This window comes from Ictalurus furcatus, chromosome 11 (genome assembly GCF_023375685.1).
Source record: "Ictalurus furcatus strain D&B chromosome 11, Billie_1.0, whole genome shotgun sequence".
NCBI lineage: Eukaryota > Metazoa > Chordata > Actinopteri > Siluriformes > Ictaluridae > Ictalurus > Ictalurus furcatus.
Genome location: NC_071265.1, coordinates 9,803,471 through 9,821,126, shown reverse-complemented (window position 1 = coordinate 9,821,126; position 17,656 = coordinate 9,803,471). Strand labels below are relative to the sequence as shown.

The 17,656-nt window shown below is 39.3% G+C and overlaps 1 protein-coding gene across 3 annotated transcripts in view; it reads left to right on the top strand.

The window, feature by feature from the left end:
- The first annotated feature begins 1,211 nt into the window (after positions 1–1,211).
- Positions 1,212–17,656, top strand: part of wwc3 (WWC family member 3) — a 62,648-nt gene continuing 46,203 nt past the window's right edge. For 2 of the 3 annotated variants that reach the window (XM_053635915.1, XM_053635914.1), the window contains exon 1: positions 1,213–1,738. In XM_053635915.1, coding sequence (XP_053491890.1) covers positions 1,593–1,738 — 146 coding nt within the window. In that variant the 5' untranslated portion in view covers positions 1,213–1,592. Of the gene's footprint in view, positions 1,739–17,656 lie in introns of all 3 variants that reach the window. The other variant, XM_053635916.1, reaches the window with a different exon arrangement.

Below are 17,656 nucleotides of genomic sequence, written 5' to 3'. Positions count from 1 at the left end.
ATTTTCAAATATAAAGAATTTTGTTATGGTAAGTGCTTTCACACAAAGTGTATAAGAATAATTATAAGTATATACACTCACAGTCCACTTTATTCGTCTCACACTGTTGTGTATTTGCACTTTATGTAGTCTTGTGCACTGTTCCGTGTTGCACCATGGTCCTGAAGAAACGTCATTTCCTTGTTATACAACGTATACAAGCTATATATGGGAATGACAATAAAATCCCGCTTGTCTTGACTTGACTTTATTAGGAACACTGGTACACACTTCCACATTCATGCATCTCTTCTGATCTCTCTCATCAACAAAGTGTTTCAGCCTGCAGACCCTCAGCTCACAGGATGCTTTTTTGGTTTTGTTTTCTGAACTACTCAAACCAGCTCATCTAGCACCAACAACCATGCCACGGTTACCATGCCACCATCACACTTTTCCCCATTCAGATGTTTGTTGTGAACATTTACTGAAGTTCTTGACATGTATCTACATGATTTTATGCGTTGTACTGCTGCTGCCACATGATTGGTTGATTGGATAACTGCATAAAAGAGCAGGTGTGCAGGTATTCCTAAAAAAGTGGACAGTGAGTGTATACAGTTACAGTACAGCTACAGTACACAGCACCGTGTGCATTTAGTGCAAATAGCAGCATTTAGAACAATAGTTATTCTGTTTTAAGGTCCCATCAAAGCGTTATTAAATTAAAGAGAAAAATCTCTACACAAACCTTATATTCACTTTTACTGACAACATCCGAGGAAGACACAAGATGGCGCTCTGTCCACACAGAGAATGTTTATATATCTATATATATCTATATATATATATATATATCTATATATATATATATATATATATATATATATATATATATATATATATATATTCATAGTTTTCATATTTTCAGTACATTTATTTTTTACAATTATCATTTAGAAGCTGGCCTGCCTATCTGCCTATTAGAGTCTGGATAAACATCACAACAAAATGTTTTCCAAATTACAGAGAGGAAACTTCCATTACAGTAGGGCCAGAATCGTACGAGCTTATATTAATATTGCTTTGACATTGTTTGTAGGCGGTGCTTATGCAAATATGACAATACGCTATTAATGATTAGGGGTGGCCTTTAATCAAGGTTATGCAAATAAGCACACTGTTTCAACGTTAGTAAATTGCGCATGCAAATTAGCTGTACTGCTTGAAATACGCGTATAGGCGGTGCTTATGTAGATACATCTTAATATGCGTCAACGTCTGTTGGCTGTTGTGGGCTGGGGTTTATGCAAATGAGTTCCTCCCAATATGGAGTCTGTGGAATGAAATATGGCAGAAGAGGGCAAACATGGTGGACCGACGCCGAGAGTCATGAGAGCGCCGCGAAACTTTTTGAAAGGCGGATGCCGGACGGTCTGCGTCGAGTTTAACCGCTATTTAGGTCGCGCTGTTTCCGAGAGTCGACGGGAGTAAGAAGTTTGTAATGCATTAGGAAACTTGTTGAATTGTGCGTGTGTTTTTTGGATTAAAGGAGACGGGGAGAGGCGCAGGCGATTCCCCCCGGTCCTGTACCGTCCCGTCCCGGCGGCGCTATGCCGTGGCTCAGCGGCTCCAAGCGGAGAGAGAGCTCGGAGCTGCCGCTGCCCGCCGGCTGGGAGGAAGCCCGGGATTACGATGGCCGAGTGTTTTACATCGACCACAACACCCGGCAAACTTCGTGGATCGACCCGAGAGACAGGTAAAGTGCGATAACGCGGACTTTCTCCATATTTATACTCGAAGTTGGGAGAAGTTACTTGCATCCATTAGAGGAGTTGGAGGGCTGGTGGAGGCTTGAATGATGAACAAGGAGCTAAAGAGTTAGCAAAAGCGCTAGCAAGCTTTTCTCCACACTTTATTATGACCCACTAATATACACAAGTACTGCACAAATCTGCACAGATTCACACTGATTATTAATGTTTGTTTAGTTGTTTTATTTGTACAGGGCGCCGCATTTAATAGTAGTTTTATCAAATGATTTCACCAAAATCGTCCAAGTAAACTTGATGATGATAATTATATTATAATTTTATTTATTAATAATAAAATTTCAATTTTGTGTTGAAAGAGAAAGAACAGCAGATAAAGACACAGATCACTAGTCTTGACACTAGGGATGCATTGATTCAATATTTTTTTAAAAAAAATTACAATATAAAAATGATGCAGATAATGATACTATGAAACATCAGAAAGTGTGACGGTGACGGGCTTTCTGCCCCGCGTCCAGTACAGCGACCCGCCCCGCCTCCTGTACTGCGACCCGTCCCGAGTCCTTAACTGTGACCCGTCCCACCTCCTGTACTGTGACCCGTCCCGTGTCCGTCATCACGACATACTTTCATGGTAAACTATATCAAATCTGATCCACAATTTTGCATCAATATCATCCTCAGACCTGTGCGTCCCTCATACATCCACTTTCAAAATGAAGATTAGTGGAAAAACCCCACTCGTTAACCCTCGTAATGACAGACTTTCCATATTAAGATCGTCTCGATATGAATATTTATTTCAACATCCTCAGCAGTAAAACCATTTAATCTACTGCCACTTTGACATTGTCCACTTTAGAAAGGTCATGAATAGTAAAAGTAGAAGAAATTGGTTTGTAACATCATTAGGAAGGTCCTTTCTCTTTAAACAGTGCTCAGAAAATGACAAGAAGTACTGTAACTACTGTTCACCTATTCATAACATGAAAACATGGATTGAATGCCTGATTAGGTTGTTCCTAGACATGAACAAATCAGGTTTTTGGAGAGATTACTTCTACATCAGTAGAGTTGCTAATAAACTGTTGGGTAAAATGGTAAGCTGTATGTTGCTCTTTAAACTACTGAAACTCTTCTCTGCAACCATTTAAACCGCTTTTGCAATTAGTAAAGCAGTACATAACTTGAATATACATTAGCACCAAGTGTCTGATGTCTTTAATGTACAATACAGCAAATGAGTGGCAGATGGACAATTTTGTTGCTGTACTGTATATTAATCAGTTTTTTTGTCCATATGTCACTGGTTATCAGCTTCATGTGTGCTTTGGTTATGATGGGTATGAAGCTGTATATATCACCTGTGTACTCCGTTAGTTTTTATTTATTTATTTTTACATGCTCAGCGTAAATATTTATGTTGTTTATTAGCAGTATGTTGGCTCCACGGGAAGTCTCGTTTTACTTCTTGATCTATCTGAACAGTGTATATTATTCTTGGTTACTCAAGTTTGATTATCTCGCCAAACCACTGTAAAACGGTATAATTTTTATCACAATGTTTGCGATGTCCTGTAAAGAATGTTAGTTGAAAAACAATCAACAAAGCATCAAGGAAGAAGGGAAAAAAAAAATCGGCGTATTTTCTCATGATTGGGCGTCATTGTCGTACAAGTGACTGGTCTGGGTCTTTTTTATTTTTTTATTTTTTTTCCCTTTTTGAAAAAATATGCCCACATAATGTAAACAGAGCGCAAATGAAAGAGAGAATTGAAGCAGAGCTCCCAGAGTTCCATGTGCAAATATGTGAGGAATGCTGCACTGGGCCACTGGGAAGGCAGTGTGCATGGGCTTTGTGAGGCCTGCATTTTCACCAGCGCAGAAACGGCCTGAAAAGCAGGCTTTCAGCCGGCTTCGCTCGCACACGAGTTCGCTAGAAGCTTTGCGTGAATTATATATAGGTGATTTGATGCGGAAACGTGTCAGTATTTGTCTTGATTGTTGTTATTTGTCAGCCACATATATACTGTTTGACAACATGACAATGTCATGCAGGCCTTCATAGAAGTTTTTCGTAGAAATCTACCACACATTATGCACGTATGGCCCATATTTGCAAGTAATGTATAGATTACTTCACCTCATATATACCTGAATTAAAATTAGACTGTATAGATTGGTTGATTGATAATGCCTGGTTTTCTTATATCCTATTCCCTTCCCTCAATGCATTTAGTTGCTATAAACAAAAAAGGTGCCCTGAAAGTCCCCCCCGCAAAAAAAAAAAAAATGCTGGAATTTGCCAGCTGAGAGGGAGATAACAATTCTGTTAATAATTTGCCAAAAAGTTACACTCCATTTTTTAACTTGCTAGAAGTTATTTTGTCCCATAGTATTGGAAAAACTTTTGTCTGAATGGCGTTTCATTACACAGAACAGACAGCTGCACAGATTGTGCTGATGATAAAGTGCATATTTCTGCGTGACATGCTTTTTGCTCCTCAGTCATGGCCGACATCATCAGTCATCATGCTGTTCCAGTTTGAGCTGACGCTGTGTTTTCAGGCTGATGTGCTACGTGCTTCTCCCCCTCCTCATTCTCAGCTTATCTACTCCAAATGTGATTCATCTTAGGCTGGGGAAAAAAAATGTGGACGCCTCATCAAAAGCCTGTGTAAAACAGCAGCGTTTAATTGTCTATTTATCTTAAATTGGACAGCTGGCTTTGAACAGGAACATGAACACGGTGCTTGAGTGATATTAAATTTTATGTCCCTCTCTCTCTCTCTCTTTCTCTCTCTCTCAGTTGTATCACAATGTCGATGTGTTATACTGGTTCTGTTATGATCCAGTACCGCCTTAATCTCAGGTTTACAGGGCTTTATTAGATGGATTGTGCATGTTCAAGATGGATAAATGACCTCTCATGGAACTAAATGCTAGAAAACAACAATAGTATGGATGCCTTTTAGTGAGCATTTATTTTATTCCACAGCTTCAATGAATTCTTGATTCTGATTGGTCAGAAGGTGTTGATTTATTTTCTATAACAGCAGCTCTGACAATATTTCCATTGCAATGGATTTGTTCTTATACATTATCATTTCTGTAGTAACAACTCATTTCTTAGGGACTTGTATGATGGACACTATGCATCATCTGAGAAAAATAATGAACTTCTTTAAAGGTGCAATAGTGTAAATTTTACTAATAACCTGGAAGATGTGTAAAACATGGTGAACAATGTGTTAAGCTGTGGCCTTAGCAAACGTGTATTAGGTCACTGAGAAAACCCATGTGGAAAACTTTTGACTTCCCGTTTGGAATGCTTGTTTGTGGCTGGATGCACCTTCTGTCAATCATTTGATAGATTATACTCTATAGGCTGGTGTTTATTCTGGGGGTGGAGCTTCACGAATCATTCAAATCTTGAACCTAATGACCTTCTCGGGGGGGCGGGACTAGTCTTACCTAATGCATTTACATTTTATTTTATTTATTTATTATGCCATTTGGCAGATGCCATTATCCAGAGCAACTTGCATTTATCTCATTTGTACAACTGAGCAGTTGAAGGTTAAGGGCTTTGATCAAGGACCTAATGGTGGTAGCTTGGCAGTGCTGGGATTTGACCTCATAACCTTCGATCAGTAGACCAGTGTCTTAACCCCTGAACCATCTTTATCACATTGATACGGTGAAGCTTTCTGTAACAAGACATTTAAGGAACGAGACTCCAAGGCAACAGCCGGAGGTTCCTTTATGTTTTCCATCATGGGAACGTGTTCAGGACAGAAGACGGTGCACTTTGCGATTTCTCAGTAATATAGCAGTGGCTCAGTGGTTAAAGGCTCTGGGATACTGATCAGAAGGTCAGGAGTTCAAACCCCAGGACTGCCAAGCTACCACTGTTGGGCCCTTGAGCACGGCCCTTAACCCTCAATTGCTCAGTTGTATAAATGAGATAAATGTAAGTTGCTCTGGATAAGGGTGTCTGCCAAATGCCATATATGTAGTGTAAATGTAATAACAAGCTGTATTTTTTGTTGTTGTGGTTTTTTTTTTTTTTTTTTTTTTTTTGTTCTTCAACTTTTAGACACAAAAAAGTGAGGGATGTGGGAATTATAGCTGCTATACAGTAAGGGATAACATGAACCAAGTTGTCTCATAGCTAAAAACTGTTAGAATGTATGAAATGCCACTCTTAAATTAATAATAAAAACGTCATCGTCAGGAGATTCCTGTGGTATAAGAAGAATAAAACAGATTCTAGTAAAATATTCACCTTCAGCGTGGGTACTTTAACTCTACACGTTGGGTTATCATCACATCATGCTGTCTTTGTGTATTTTTCTATAACAGCATGCCCCCAAGTGTTTTACTACTTACTAAAGGGTGTTTCTATCTTAAAGAATATACAGACATGGGGGGGGACACCCCATGGAAATTGTTGTTTTTTTTTTTTGTTTTTTGTTTTTTTTGACATATTTGGACAAGCAAACAGTTGATCCTCTTCGAAACAGTGCATGTTAATAAAGTTGATGCACTCTATGAAATGACACACAAAATGTACATTTTGTAGTAATTTTCACAATTCAAATGAACAAAAAACCTACACAATGAAAAAGTAAGTACAGGCCTTTATTTATCACTCCGTCTGATGCAAAAAGAAGTCTCCAAGAACCCCAGAATTTCATCACAGGATCTGCTAGTAAGTCTTACAACTGTTGGTGTCAAAGTGCATGCTTCTACAATCAGAAAGAGATTGCACGGATTAGACTTGCATGGGAGGCATGCCAGGAAAAAGCCTTTGCAAGACTACATTTTGTTAATGAGCATATAGGCAAAGACCAGGCCTTTTGGAATAATGTTTTCTGGACAGACAAATCAAAGATAGAGTTGTTTGGCCACAGTAACAGCAGACATGTTTGGTGCAGACCAAATACAGCTTTTCAGGAGAAGCACCTCATACCAATTGTGAAGCACGGTGGTGGAAATGTTATGGTTTGGGGTTGCTTCACTGCCTCAGGGACTGGACAGCTTGCATTCATTGATTCAACTATGGACTCTGCATCATATCAAAAAGTGCTTGAAGATAATAATAAGGCCATTTGTCTGAAAGTTGAACTGAAAGTGGACCTTTCAACAGGATAATGATCCTAAACACGCTAGCAAATAAACAAAGGAATGGCTCAAAAAGAAGAAATGGAGGGTTATGTAATGGCCTAATCAAAGCTCAGATGTGAATCCCATTGAAATGTTTCAACTGAAAGAATATTGAATGGAAGAGTGGTCAAAAATTCCTGGTGGAGAATTATGCAAACCGATTACAAGAAGTTATTTCTGCAAAAGGGGGCAATCCTTGTGTTAGGCACTGTTTCAAAGATGATCAAATGTTTGCTTGTCCGCATACGTCAAAAAAAGCCAACGCTTTCCATGGGGTGTACTTATTTCTTCACATGACTGTATGCACCCTTTACAGTCTGTATTGGGGTGGGCGATATGACAACAATATCATATCACGGCCATGATATTTCAGGACATTTCTACGATGCACAATATTTCATGCATCATATTTCTCTAGACTTCCTAACAAACGGCCAGCAAAAAACAAGTGTTTTTAAAAACAAATGCACTGAATATATACGGAAAAGGAGGAAAACTTATTAAAAATAAATAATTGTAACATTTTTTTAAAGACTTTATCAAATCTGCTTCTAGAGTTTGTAAAAATATAAAACATTTAAACATATCACAGTATCCACAGTATCTCAAAAAAATTGTTTCTTCTTCTTCGCTGTACGTGTTAAATATTGCATATCATTCAACAATAAGTTCGATTTTGCTTTTAATTGTGCCTTTAATTCTTCTTTTTCTTTAAGCCCACGTGGATTTTACGCTCTTTATTTCTGTTACCCTTTTCAAATGAAAAACGGGAATGTAGTTCATCCCTGTGAGCCAGATAAGAAAAACCTGATCTGCGTGTAATGTGAAGCTGATTACTGTGTCAGAAATCTCCTATTTCCCCCTCAGTGACTGGAAAACAGTGTTAGGTGTGTGTGTTTAGGAGCGGGGTCTAATTGCAGGCCTGGTGTACATGACCTGAAGAAGCGAAACTACAGCGTTTAAGTTTGAATGTGTGCTGTGGCTTTCCATTTCTGTCGATTAGAGTCACAGTCATGGATGTGTCATGTCTGCTTAATGAAAATGCTATCCAGGATGTGGTACTTTTCAGCCGAGAGGTTTACTCCGTTTACCTGGAGCCATAGTTTTAATAGCAGTTTAGTAGACTACTAGTTAGACACGTTCAGCAATGTAAACATGGATGGATGAATGAAATTAAATCTGTTAAGAATCAATAACAAATTCCGAATCTATCACATAACATGCTGAGTAGATGCTTGCTTAGATCAGCGTGAATACGTTTACATGGACAGCAGTAATCTAATTATTGACCTTATTGTGAATAAGACAATATAGTGATTAAGGTGTTTACATGAGTCGCTTTTAGTATATTCCTTTCATGTTCCCGTTTTACATATTATAGAACATAGATCGATTAACGGCACGTCATTACGTCCCCTGCCATGCCGTCCGACATTCCCTCCAGAATTTCACATATCATACAGTTGGTCTTCATTATGGTACCGTATACAGTTTTGGGTGTTTCATTTTTAATTTTATGAAAACTTCAAGTGCAGTTAATTATTTCTCGTGCTATACATGCAAATAGGCCATGGGCTGCGTCCCAAACCACATACTTACCTACTATAAAGTAGCTGAGATACATGTGTATATAGTAGGAGAAATACATATATTACACCTACTATGTAGTAGGTAAGTACGCGGTTTCGGACGCAGCCGTGCTCTCTTGTTTGCCGTCAAACGGTTGAGCACTGCTGTGTGTGTACGTGTCCTGTCGCAGAATGCGGTGAAAACTCTCACACGACATTAATAATGTGATTTAAGGTGTGTACATGTCTGTAATGCGACTAAGATAGGAATACTCCACATGTCTTAATTCGATTTGTGTTTACTTTGAGTATGACTTTAATCGGATAAGGTCATCAATAATCGCTGTTTACATGCTAGTTTCTTAATCAGAGTATCGTCTTAATCAGGTTAAGTATTGGATTATTGTTGTCCATGTATATGTACTGATTGTTAGTATTATTAATATTGGTTATAATTCAAAGGGTTAGGTTCATCATTCGTACTTATTAAAAAATATTTTTTATGTTATGTAAAGACTCGTGCTTTACTACTTCTGTACATTTCTGCTTTATAGACCAGGCCTGTGACCGTGTTAGCATGTTGTCTCTAACGTTTTCTTTCTCATAAACGTATCGTAGCAGCGGTTTCACGCCAAATGACACGGGTTTTTGGGTTTTGCTGGTGAGGTGACAACTTGTTGTGCAAACTGCAATTGGTCTGTGAATTCACTACACAGTCTGTTGGGAAAGATGTGGCGTTAGTTTGTGAAATAGGGCTGCGCTCCAACAACCTGGCCCTCAGTTCTCAGCCTCTTTTACATACACACACACACACCTCATGGATACATGTTTTGGGCAAACGGGCACTAGAGGTCTATTGACATATAAAGGATAAAGATGGGGATGATGTTAATTATTTTTCAGCACACGAAAAATCTTTTTCTGGTAAAAGAAAAATCTAATCTTGTATGTTGAACTAAATATTTTCCATCATTCTTCTCGCGAAGTCTTAACATTTTCTATTCTAGCCATCCGTGAGTCCAACGCTGTGTCCTAGTTCCCCTACTTATACTATGCACTAAAAGTATGTACTCTTTTTGTGGCGTGGGGGGAGTATATACTTTTGAGTGTGTAGCAAAAGACTACGCTCTCAATACTCTCTCTCCACTTATCAATCACAGCGACACTAGCCAATCATGGCCGTCTGTGAGCTCATGTATGCTGAAATGTTGCATGAGCAGCAGTTTGTGAAGATGCGTTTGGCTGGCTTCATGGTGCAATTATAATCTTGTTTGAATAATTACAAAGCTGTAATAATTACAAAAAGGCATTCCTGATTCAGGGTGGAAAATTTGATCTGATGCTTCTCCAGCGTCTTTGGTGAGACTCGGTATCAGAGTAGTGCAGTCATACATTGCTTGACACTTGTGCAATATATACCATATATACACCACACTTGGCTTTTATTATATATTTGATTGTATTATGTTATAGGCAGTGTTTTACAGCCATGCCAGCAATAACCGAAACATTACGAAAGTCTCTGTATTGGCATAATGTTGTTTGATAGGGTTCTATGTTCCTGCCTACGCTATTTATATCAGGGAATGTTTTCTTCTACTGTGTCATGCTACTCAATGAAATGTGTCACATCCTGTTATAGGGGAGTCACTGAAAGGCAGACATGACTGCTAAAACTATATCCTCTGACACTGTTAAGACGTCCTGCGTGAACTTCCTCCGAAACGCTTGTGAAAATGGTAAAACATGAGCCGTGTCTTCTCTGATGCCCTCCTCAGGTATCCTGTACGTCTCTGCTGAGGTTTTTGTGGCGAAGCTTTTGTGCCTGTGGAATGAGCACAATGTGAGGCATGCCTACGCGAACGCCCGCAAGCCCGGTAGCTGCCAGGGGCCCGAGTCGCAGCTGGCCAGCAGAGGCAGCAGTTCCCACATGCCTCCCTCCCTTCACTTTCTCCAAGCCTTTATCTTTTAATCAGCTCTCTGAGGCTTGGACGTAGCCATTGCTTGACACTCGCCAGAAAGGAGCCTCGAAGTCCACCATATTAAATTATTCAAGAAAATAGGTGGTTTTTATTTATTTATTTATTTATTTATTTCCCTGTACCACAAGGTTATTCACATGGCTGTTTTGCTTCTCTTGGTGTTTTCATTATGCTTTGTGTGTCTGTGAGGGGGTGTCTTTTTGCTTTAAAGGAATCGGCCAACATGTCATTGTTTCGTGTGTTGTCAATCGAGCGTGTACGTGCGTACATGTGTGTTTGATGTTCTGCTTCCTACAGGGACCGCTTCTTACCTCTTTGTGAAGCTTATCTTCTCTCATTTTGAGGATATATTGTAGCTGCACAGTCTGACAGCAGGCTGTAGAGATGTTGCTTTAGTAAAGGGAAGCTCTTCGCTGTGTGTGGATCGGTCCTATTAATTCCGCCAAGGACAGATAGCGTAGTGACCGTGTTCATGCTGTGGCAATGAAGCCTGTCGCTGTTAATGACCCCAAGTAAGGAATTAATCATGGTGGAGCGTTCTGTTAGAGAAAACTAAAACATTGGGGTTGAACTGCATTTCCGGAAGTGTTTTATTTCTCTAATACCACAGAAGTTTGACTCATCGTACGTTTTATCTGTTTATAGATACGTTGTGAATTGTTTATGGAACAAGTTTCAGTTTTCACTTGTTATAGAAACTACAAACAGTTGTTCTTCTTATAGAAAGCTTCACCATAGAAAAAAAAATATATATAATTTTTTAACTTCCATTTTGTGAGTGCCCATTATGTGCGTCCCTTTCTGTTGGTTGTTACTAGAAGAAAAGTAACTTGTACTACTCTACTGTTTTTTACTTGGTGTTGCATTACATTTAAATTAATTTTTTTTATACAGTTTCTGTTTGACATAATTCGGTTCTTATAAATCTTCCATTTATTCCAATAAATGAACTGATATAGTGGTTGAATAAATGGGCTAATCTAGCAGAGCAGTTTTGTGGTATACAGATGAGGTCATAAATTTACATACCCCTGAATCTGCAAAATGTTAATAGTTAAAAAAAAAATGAGGGATCATAAAAATTGCATTTTGTTTTATTTAGTCCTGTCCTGAAGAAGCTATTCAACATAACTGATGTTTACATATAGTCCAGTAGACAATAATAACTGAATTTACACAAATGAACCAGTTCAAAAGTTTACATACGCTTGATTCTTAATACTGTGTGTCGTTACCTGGATGATCAACGGCTGTGTGTGTTTTGTGATAGTTGTTTATGAGTCCCTTGTTCGTCTTGAGCAGTTAAACTGCCCACTGTTCTTCAGACAAATCCTCCAGGTCCTGCACATTCTTTGCTTTTCCAGCATCTTCTGTGTATTTCCAGCAGTGGCTATATGATTTTGAGATCCATCTTTTCACACTGAGGACGACTGAGGGATTCAAACGAAGCTATTACAAAAGGTGCAAACATTCACTGATGCTTAAAAGGAAACGTGATGCATTAAGAGCCAGGGGGTGTAAACTTATTAACAGGATGATCTTTGTAAATAATTTGTTTAAAGCTCTTTTTTTTTTCCCCCCCATGTAGTATTGTCTTTCAGAAACTACCTAAGATATTTGCCTTTTTCCCAGAAGACAGAATAACAATTTATAAAGATAAGCCTGTTCAAAAGTTTACGCACCCCCGGCTCTTAATGTGTCGTGTTACCTTCTTGAGCATCAGTGAATGTTTACACCTTATGTAATAGTTGTGTACGAGTGCCTCAGTTGTCCCCAGTGTGAAAAGATGGACCTCAACATCATATAGCCGCTGTTGGAAAGGGATCAAATATGCAGAAGGTGCTGGAAAATCAAAGAATGTGCAGGACCTGGAGGATTTTTCTGAAGAACAGCGGGCAGTTTAACTGCTCAGGACAAACAAGGGACTCGTAAACAATTATCACAAAACATAAAAACATTCATTGATCATCCAGGTAACGACACACAGTGTAAAGAATCAAGAGTGTGTAAACTTTTGTCCATTTTGTGTAAATTCAGTTATTATTGTGTCTTGTGGACTAGATGTGAACATATGTGAAATAGCTTATTCAAAGCAGAACTAAATAAAACTAAGTGCAATTTTTATGACCCCCCCCAGATTCTGAAAGCTGTATGTAAATTTATGAGCACAACTGTATGCAATGAGGGAGAAGAAGAACACTGACACTGAAAACGGTGAACTCTGGCAAAAATTGAACATGTTCTTCAAATAAACTGCATTCTTTTACAGTTTCCTGAGCTTCGTTTTGGCTAATCATGGTCATGAATTTGCTGCTAAAGTTTTTGATTACGCTTCGCAAGTTTACGTTTGCCATTTTGACAAAAATCTCACATGTGGGCGGGCTTATCAGTGCTTTACTTTCATTGACTAGTGAGATTTGTATCGACAACTCGAGTGTCCAGCTGGGGGGGAGGGGGAGGAGGAGGAGGAGGATGATGAAGTCGTCGATGCTCTGTGCCACTCCTGAGAGCGCATCTCGTAAAAGTAGTCGTGTGAGACTCCCCAAACCTCAAATATTCATTACAAACTAATATACTGACTAAGTAAGTAAGTCATTTCCACGACAAAGTACAAACATTATAACTATACAGGGAACCACTCCAAAATTCATGCCACTGAAGTCTCTACTTCCTGGTCAGGGAGATATCGATCCAAATTTCACTAGCCAATGGGAGTAAATCAGGTTAAGCCCCACCTACAAGAGATGCTCGTGCCAGAATGGCGACCATAGAATTGCAGCGCGTAAACGAATAGTTCGAAAGCGTAAATGAAAACTCTGGCAGCGCATTCATAAGCCATGATCAGTGAAAACAAAGCTTAGAAAACTGTCAACAAAGAACGCCGTTTATTTGAAGACCATGTTACATTTTCAGTTTGAGTGTTTTTCTTCTCTCATGTTGTACTTTTTTTTTTTTTTTCCGTTTCTTGAAAAATTATGTTCAATACTTTTGGCACAAATACAATCCCATACTTGTGGCTTAGCCTACAGCGTTGCATGAGGTTAGTCTGTGTGAATTTTGTCATTGCCAGGCTTGATTTATTATTTCCTTTTCTGCAACTTTGCTCAGGATACTAATATTCATATACTGCATGATGCAAGAGTCACTGGATCATTGCGTTGACTGTTAGCCATGTCCGTGTTGCAACGCCGTCTCTTTTTTTTTTTTTTTTTCTTTTCATTCTTTGCTCTCTCAGGCAAAAAAAAGGACCATGTCTGCAGCGGAGTCACTAGGTTCAGGAAAACACTTAAATAAAGAGGAATTCATCTTCAGTTTGTTTTGCACATAGTCGGATTTTAGTATGCCAAGGTTAATGTGGCTTAATTCAGCCTCTGAAACGATGCCAGCATGACCCTCAGCACCTCCATGTGTACCAAGAGCTCTGATCTCGTCAATGACACGCTGGTCACTGACCCACTCGGTGAAATGCGTGTAGCTCACCCTTACTTAAAGTTTGTCTCGGTCAGGTCTCAGGGTTTAATTGCTCCAGCCGGGCACGCTCAGTTGCTCACAGGTTATGCCAATCATGTCAGGAATGTAATACTCATCATAGCTTCTGACTCAGGAATCTTTGCACCTGGGTATCAGAGGAAAGAGATTAAATATTCGCTGTTTCTCATGGACACCACATGCACATTTTATCTCTTTGGCCTAAAGGTGTTTATTGCACAATCCTGATTCTTTAAGACTAAAATCATACCTGTGGAATTTTTCTATTAAGTGGTTCACACATGTTTGCATTCAGGACAAGTTACATACAGGAAAGCAGTGACTGCTTTTACATGGCAACCCAATAATCTGAAAGATGATGGCTTGATTTGGAATAAAAACGTTCTTGTATACACCTCAATGGGGATGGAGTCAACCGGGGCCAATCCGATCCAGTCAAACACGGTATGTAATCCTTTTAATAATCCATTAAATAGAAGAATAATAACCACGTAAACTCTAACAAAAATGCGCCTTGTAGAATATTGCAGTCCTGTAAGAAAACAGGTTACAGATTTTAATTCATGTAAAATATTTGGATGGAGGGTGGGATTAGTATCAAACGAACATTGAGGTAGATGCAGGACACAATAATACAACCAGGATGCAGAATATTCAGTAAAAAGAAATGTCCAAATAACTTGTCCAGTTATTCTAAAACAGTGTTGGTAAGTTTAGATCATTTAAGGGATTGTATTGATGGATAATGTGTGCATTGTGTATTACAATCAGAAGCATCAGTATTCCATTGCTAAGCAAATATAATGAAATCACAGTCCCTTTTCTTCTCTCTTTCTGTTTCATAATCATACATTGATGACCGTTTTTCTGAGATGGGAATCGTTTAAAACTCCCATTATAACTAAGGCTGAATGCGCTGACCATTCATTCAGATTGGCGAAAAACTTTCCATGGGAACATAGCCAGTGAAATGTTTAGTAGAAGCTCATCTGGATTCAAAACAGATCAGCAACAGATCCACTGCTGGACCTTTTGAGCAAGACCTCTTAATACCCTTACATTTTTCTCCATTCAGTCTTCGTATCGTCCGTGGATGAGAGCTAGCATGAGGAATAGATTGGCAGACAGTATCTAATTGCATCTGGAGACAGGTTCTTCAAGCTACTTATAGTAGACCTATTTCCATAAGATGCTGGACATAATGGAAGGAGTGGACGTCGGCCCTGACATGCTCAGCTGCCCGGGGGGGTCGCTTGCTCGCTCGCTCTCTCGCTCTTCCTGAAACGGAGCAGCAGCCTCTCCGGTGGGGAATACATAAATGCCATTCCTCCTAAAGTTGTAATCTCGTGTCTTCTTTTAACCCGGGAGTGGAATTTTAAGATCGACACTTGTGGACATTCGTCCCATGTGGATCTGTGTTAGCCGGCACGCGGAGAGAGGCGACGGTGTTAGCCGTTGTTATTTGCGGTTCATATTCGAGTTAAAAATGGGCTGTATTTCATTTTCTGCTGTGCTTCTAATGCCTTGTATGACTCTGTCTAAACTTGGGGATACTGCACATTTGTCATTTTTAGAGGCGCGTATTTTTTTGTATGTCATTCCTGAGGGCCAACAGCAGACTCTTTCAAGCCTGGCACACAAGTTGTTAATATTTGAGCATGGAAGAAGTCTTCATGTCTGCCTTAAGGGTAAACTTTTTTTTTTTTTTTTTTTTTAATAAATCTTTGCCGTTTTAGTTCTGAGTGAGCCTGAGACAAATGGTTGAAGTGTAATTAAGTCTGGTATAAATTGCTCAGGTGCAGTATTGTGGTTTATACCGCAGAGCTGGTGAATTCTCAAAAAAAAGTTGATTTAATTTTCTATACCAGCAGTTCTTATTCATCACAGGTTTATGTTAATGCTATCGTTTCTATAGCAACTCATTCACTCCTATAGTGCATACTGCACATAATTTAAGCCAGAAAAATATAACCGTTGATGTGGTAAAACTTTCTGTAAGATGTTAAATAAACATTTTATGGAAGGAGTCTCCAGTGTGAGCTCTCTGTATAGGCGGGTGTACACGCTGCGATTTTATGCCTCGTCGTGCGAAGTCCCGAACGCATTGTATCCTGTCGGGAGAAATCGCGGTGGTGCACGCGGTTGAACGACCCAATTTGGCTATCTACCTGAAGTTGACCAATCAGGAGGCAAGGAAAACCTCCGAAGAAAGACGAAGATGGGACATTAAATGCTATCACGCCAAACAGGAAAGCTCATCTACTACAGCCTCGTTGTGTTTATACTCATGCTCTTGCAAACTATACCAACTCAAAGTTTCCAATTTATAGTATTTTCCAATTGTAGTGTAAAGATCGAAAGAGTTGTCGGAAGCGTAACTGTGGTGACGCTGAAGTCATGCGACCGATGTGTAGATCGTTTATAGCCTAACTTTCGCTTTTTACTTCTGGAGATTGTATTTATGCTTCAAAATTCAAGATTATCTTGATGAACAAACTCGCAGAGCTTATTTTCTGCAATAATCTAAAAGCTTATGTTGAAATCCAATTTGATTTCTGTCGAGGGAGCCAGAGTGATACTAACTTCCTGGTTGGCCTGCAAAAATACGTCCTCCCTGCAGCACTCTATTGATAAATGGTGTGGAAATTGAGCTGGTTGCGTCGGAATTCGCCAGGTCGTAAAATCTTCTTGTGTACCGTTTTACATTTGAATGATTTTCAAATAAACTGACTCGTAATGTGTGCTTGAGGCTCACGACCTCGAGCGTCAGAACTCGCACCGTGTATGCCTGCCTTAACAGTCAGTACGTTTTCCAAATGTTTTCTCACAAACATTCCACAACGTTAAATGTAACCTATATAAATGGTTTTTAAAAAAATCACCGTTCCTTTAATAAATATTGTAACTTGACAAATTGCTGTTGTATGAGGAATGAATCACTTTCACCTGTGCTGTAATAGGAAAATGGGTGTTAATAGTAATGCCGCTCCGTGTTGGGCTGCACCACACCGCCCTGTCATTAAATAATTTCCTGTAACAGCATGTTCTGTTGTGTTTTTGTTTTATGTATGGGCTAGGTTTGGTTTAAAAAAAAAAAAAAAAAAAACCCCACACACTTTGTATTAACAACACTTGTGTGTTATTTGCTAACTCGGGTTACCTTTATCTATGGCGATGACTGTATTGCTTGCTACATGTATTGTGACTAAATTGTTGCATGAGCACCCATGTTTCCAGATTATTCTATTTCCTGAATCCATGCCTGAATGTGTACAAATACACAAAGAACCCGTATATACAGTGAAATGTACGGCAGAAATGGTGTAGACTTTACTGCCGTTTCAGACGAGACAAAGTTACCAAGTCTGTGCACTCTCATGGTGGATCCAGATGTTGTTGTACATCTGTTGATTGTGGCAATCAAGGCTCATACCATACATAAATACCAAATACTAGCCCGGGCGCCCAAGACAAGCAGGTTTCATATCTGGGCTATTAGTTTTTTAATCGGAGTTGCCCAGTGGACGAGTAGGCACAAGATTTTATTTGGCATGTGGTGCAACACACCTGGATACTGTAAATAACGAGCACACGTTTCTGACTCCTGACGCCCTCTGCACTACACACGATGGAGAAGGCAGAACGATTTTGTACTAGGTGTGTATGGAGGACGTTTCAGAATCAGGAACACACA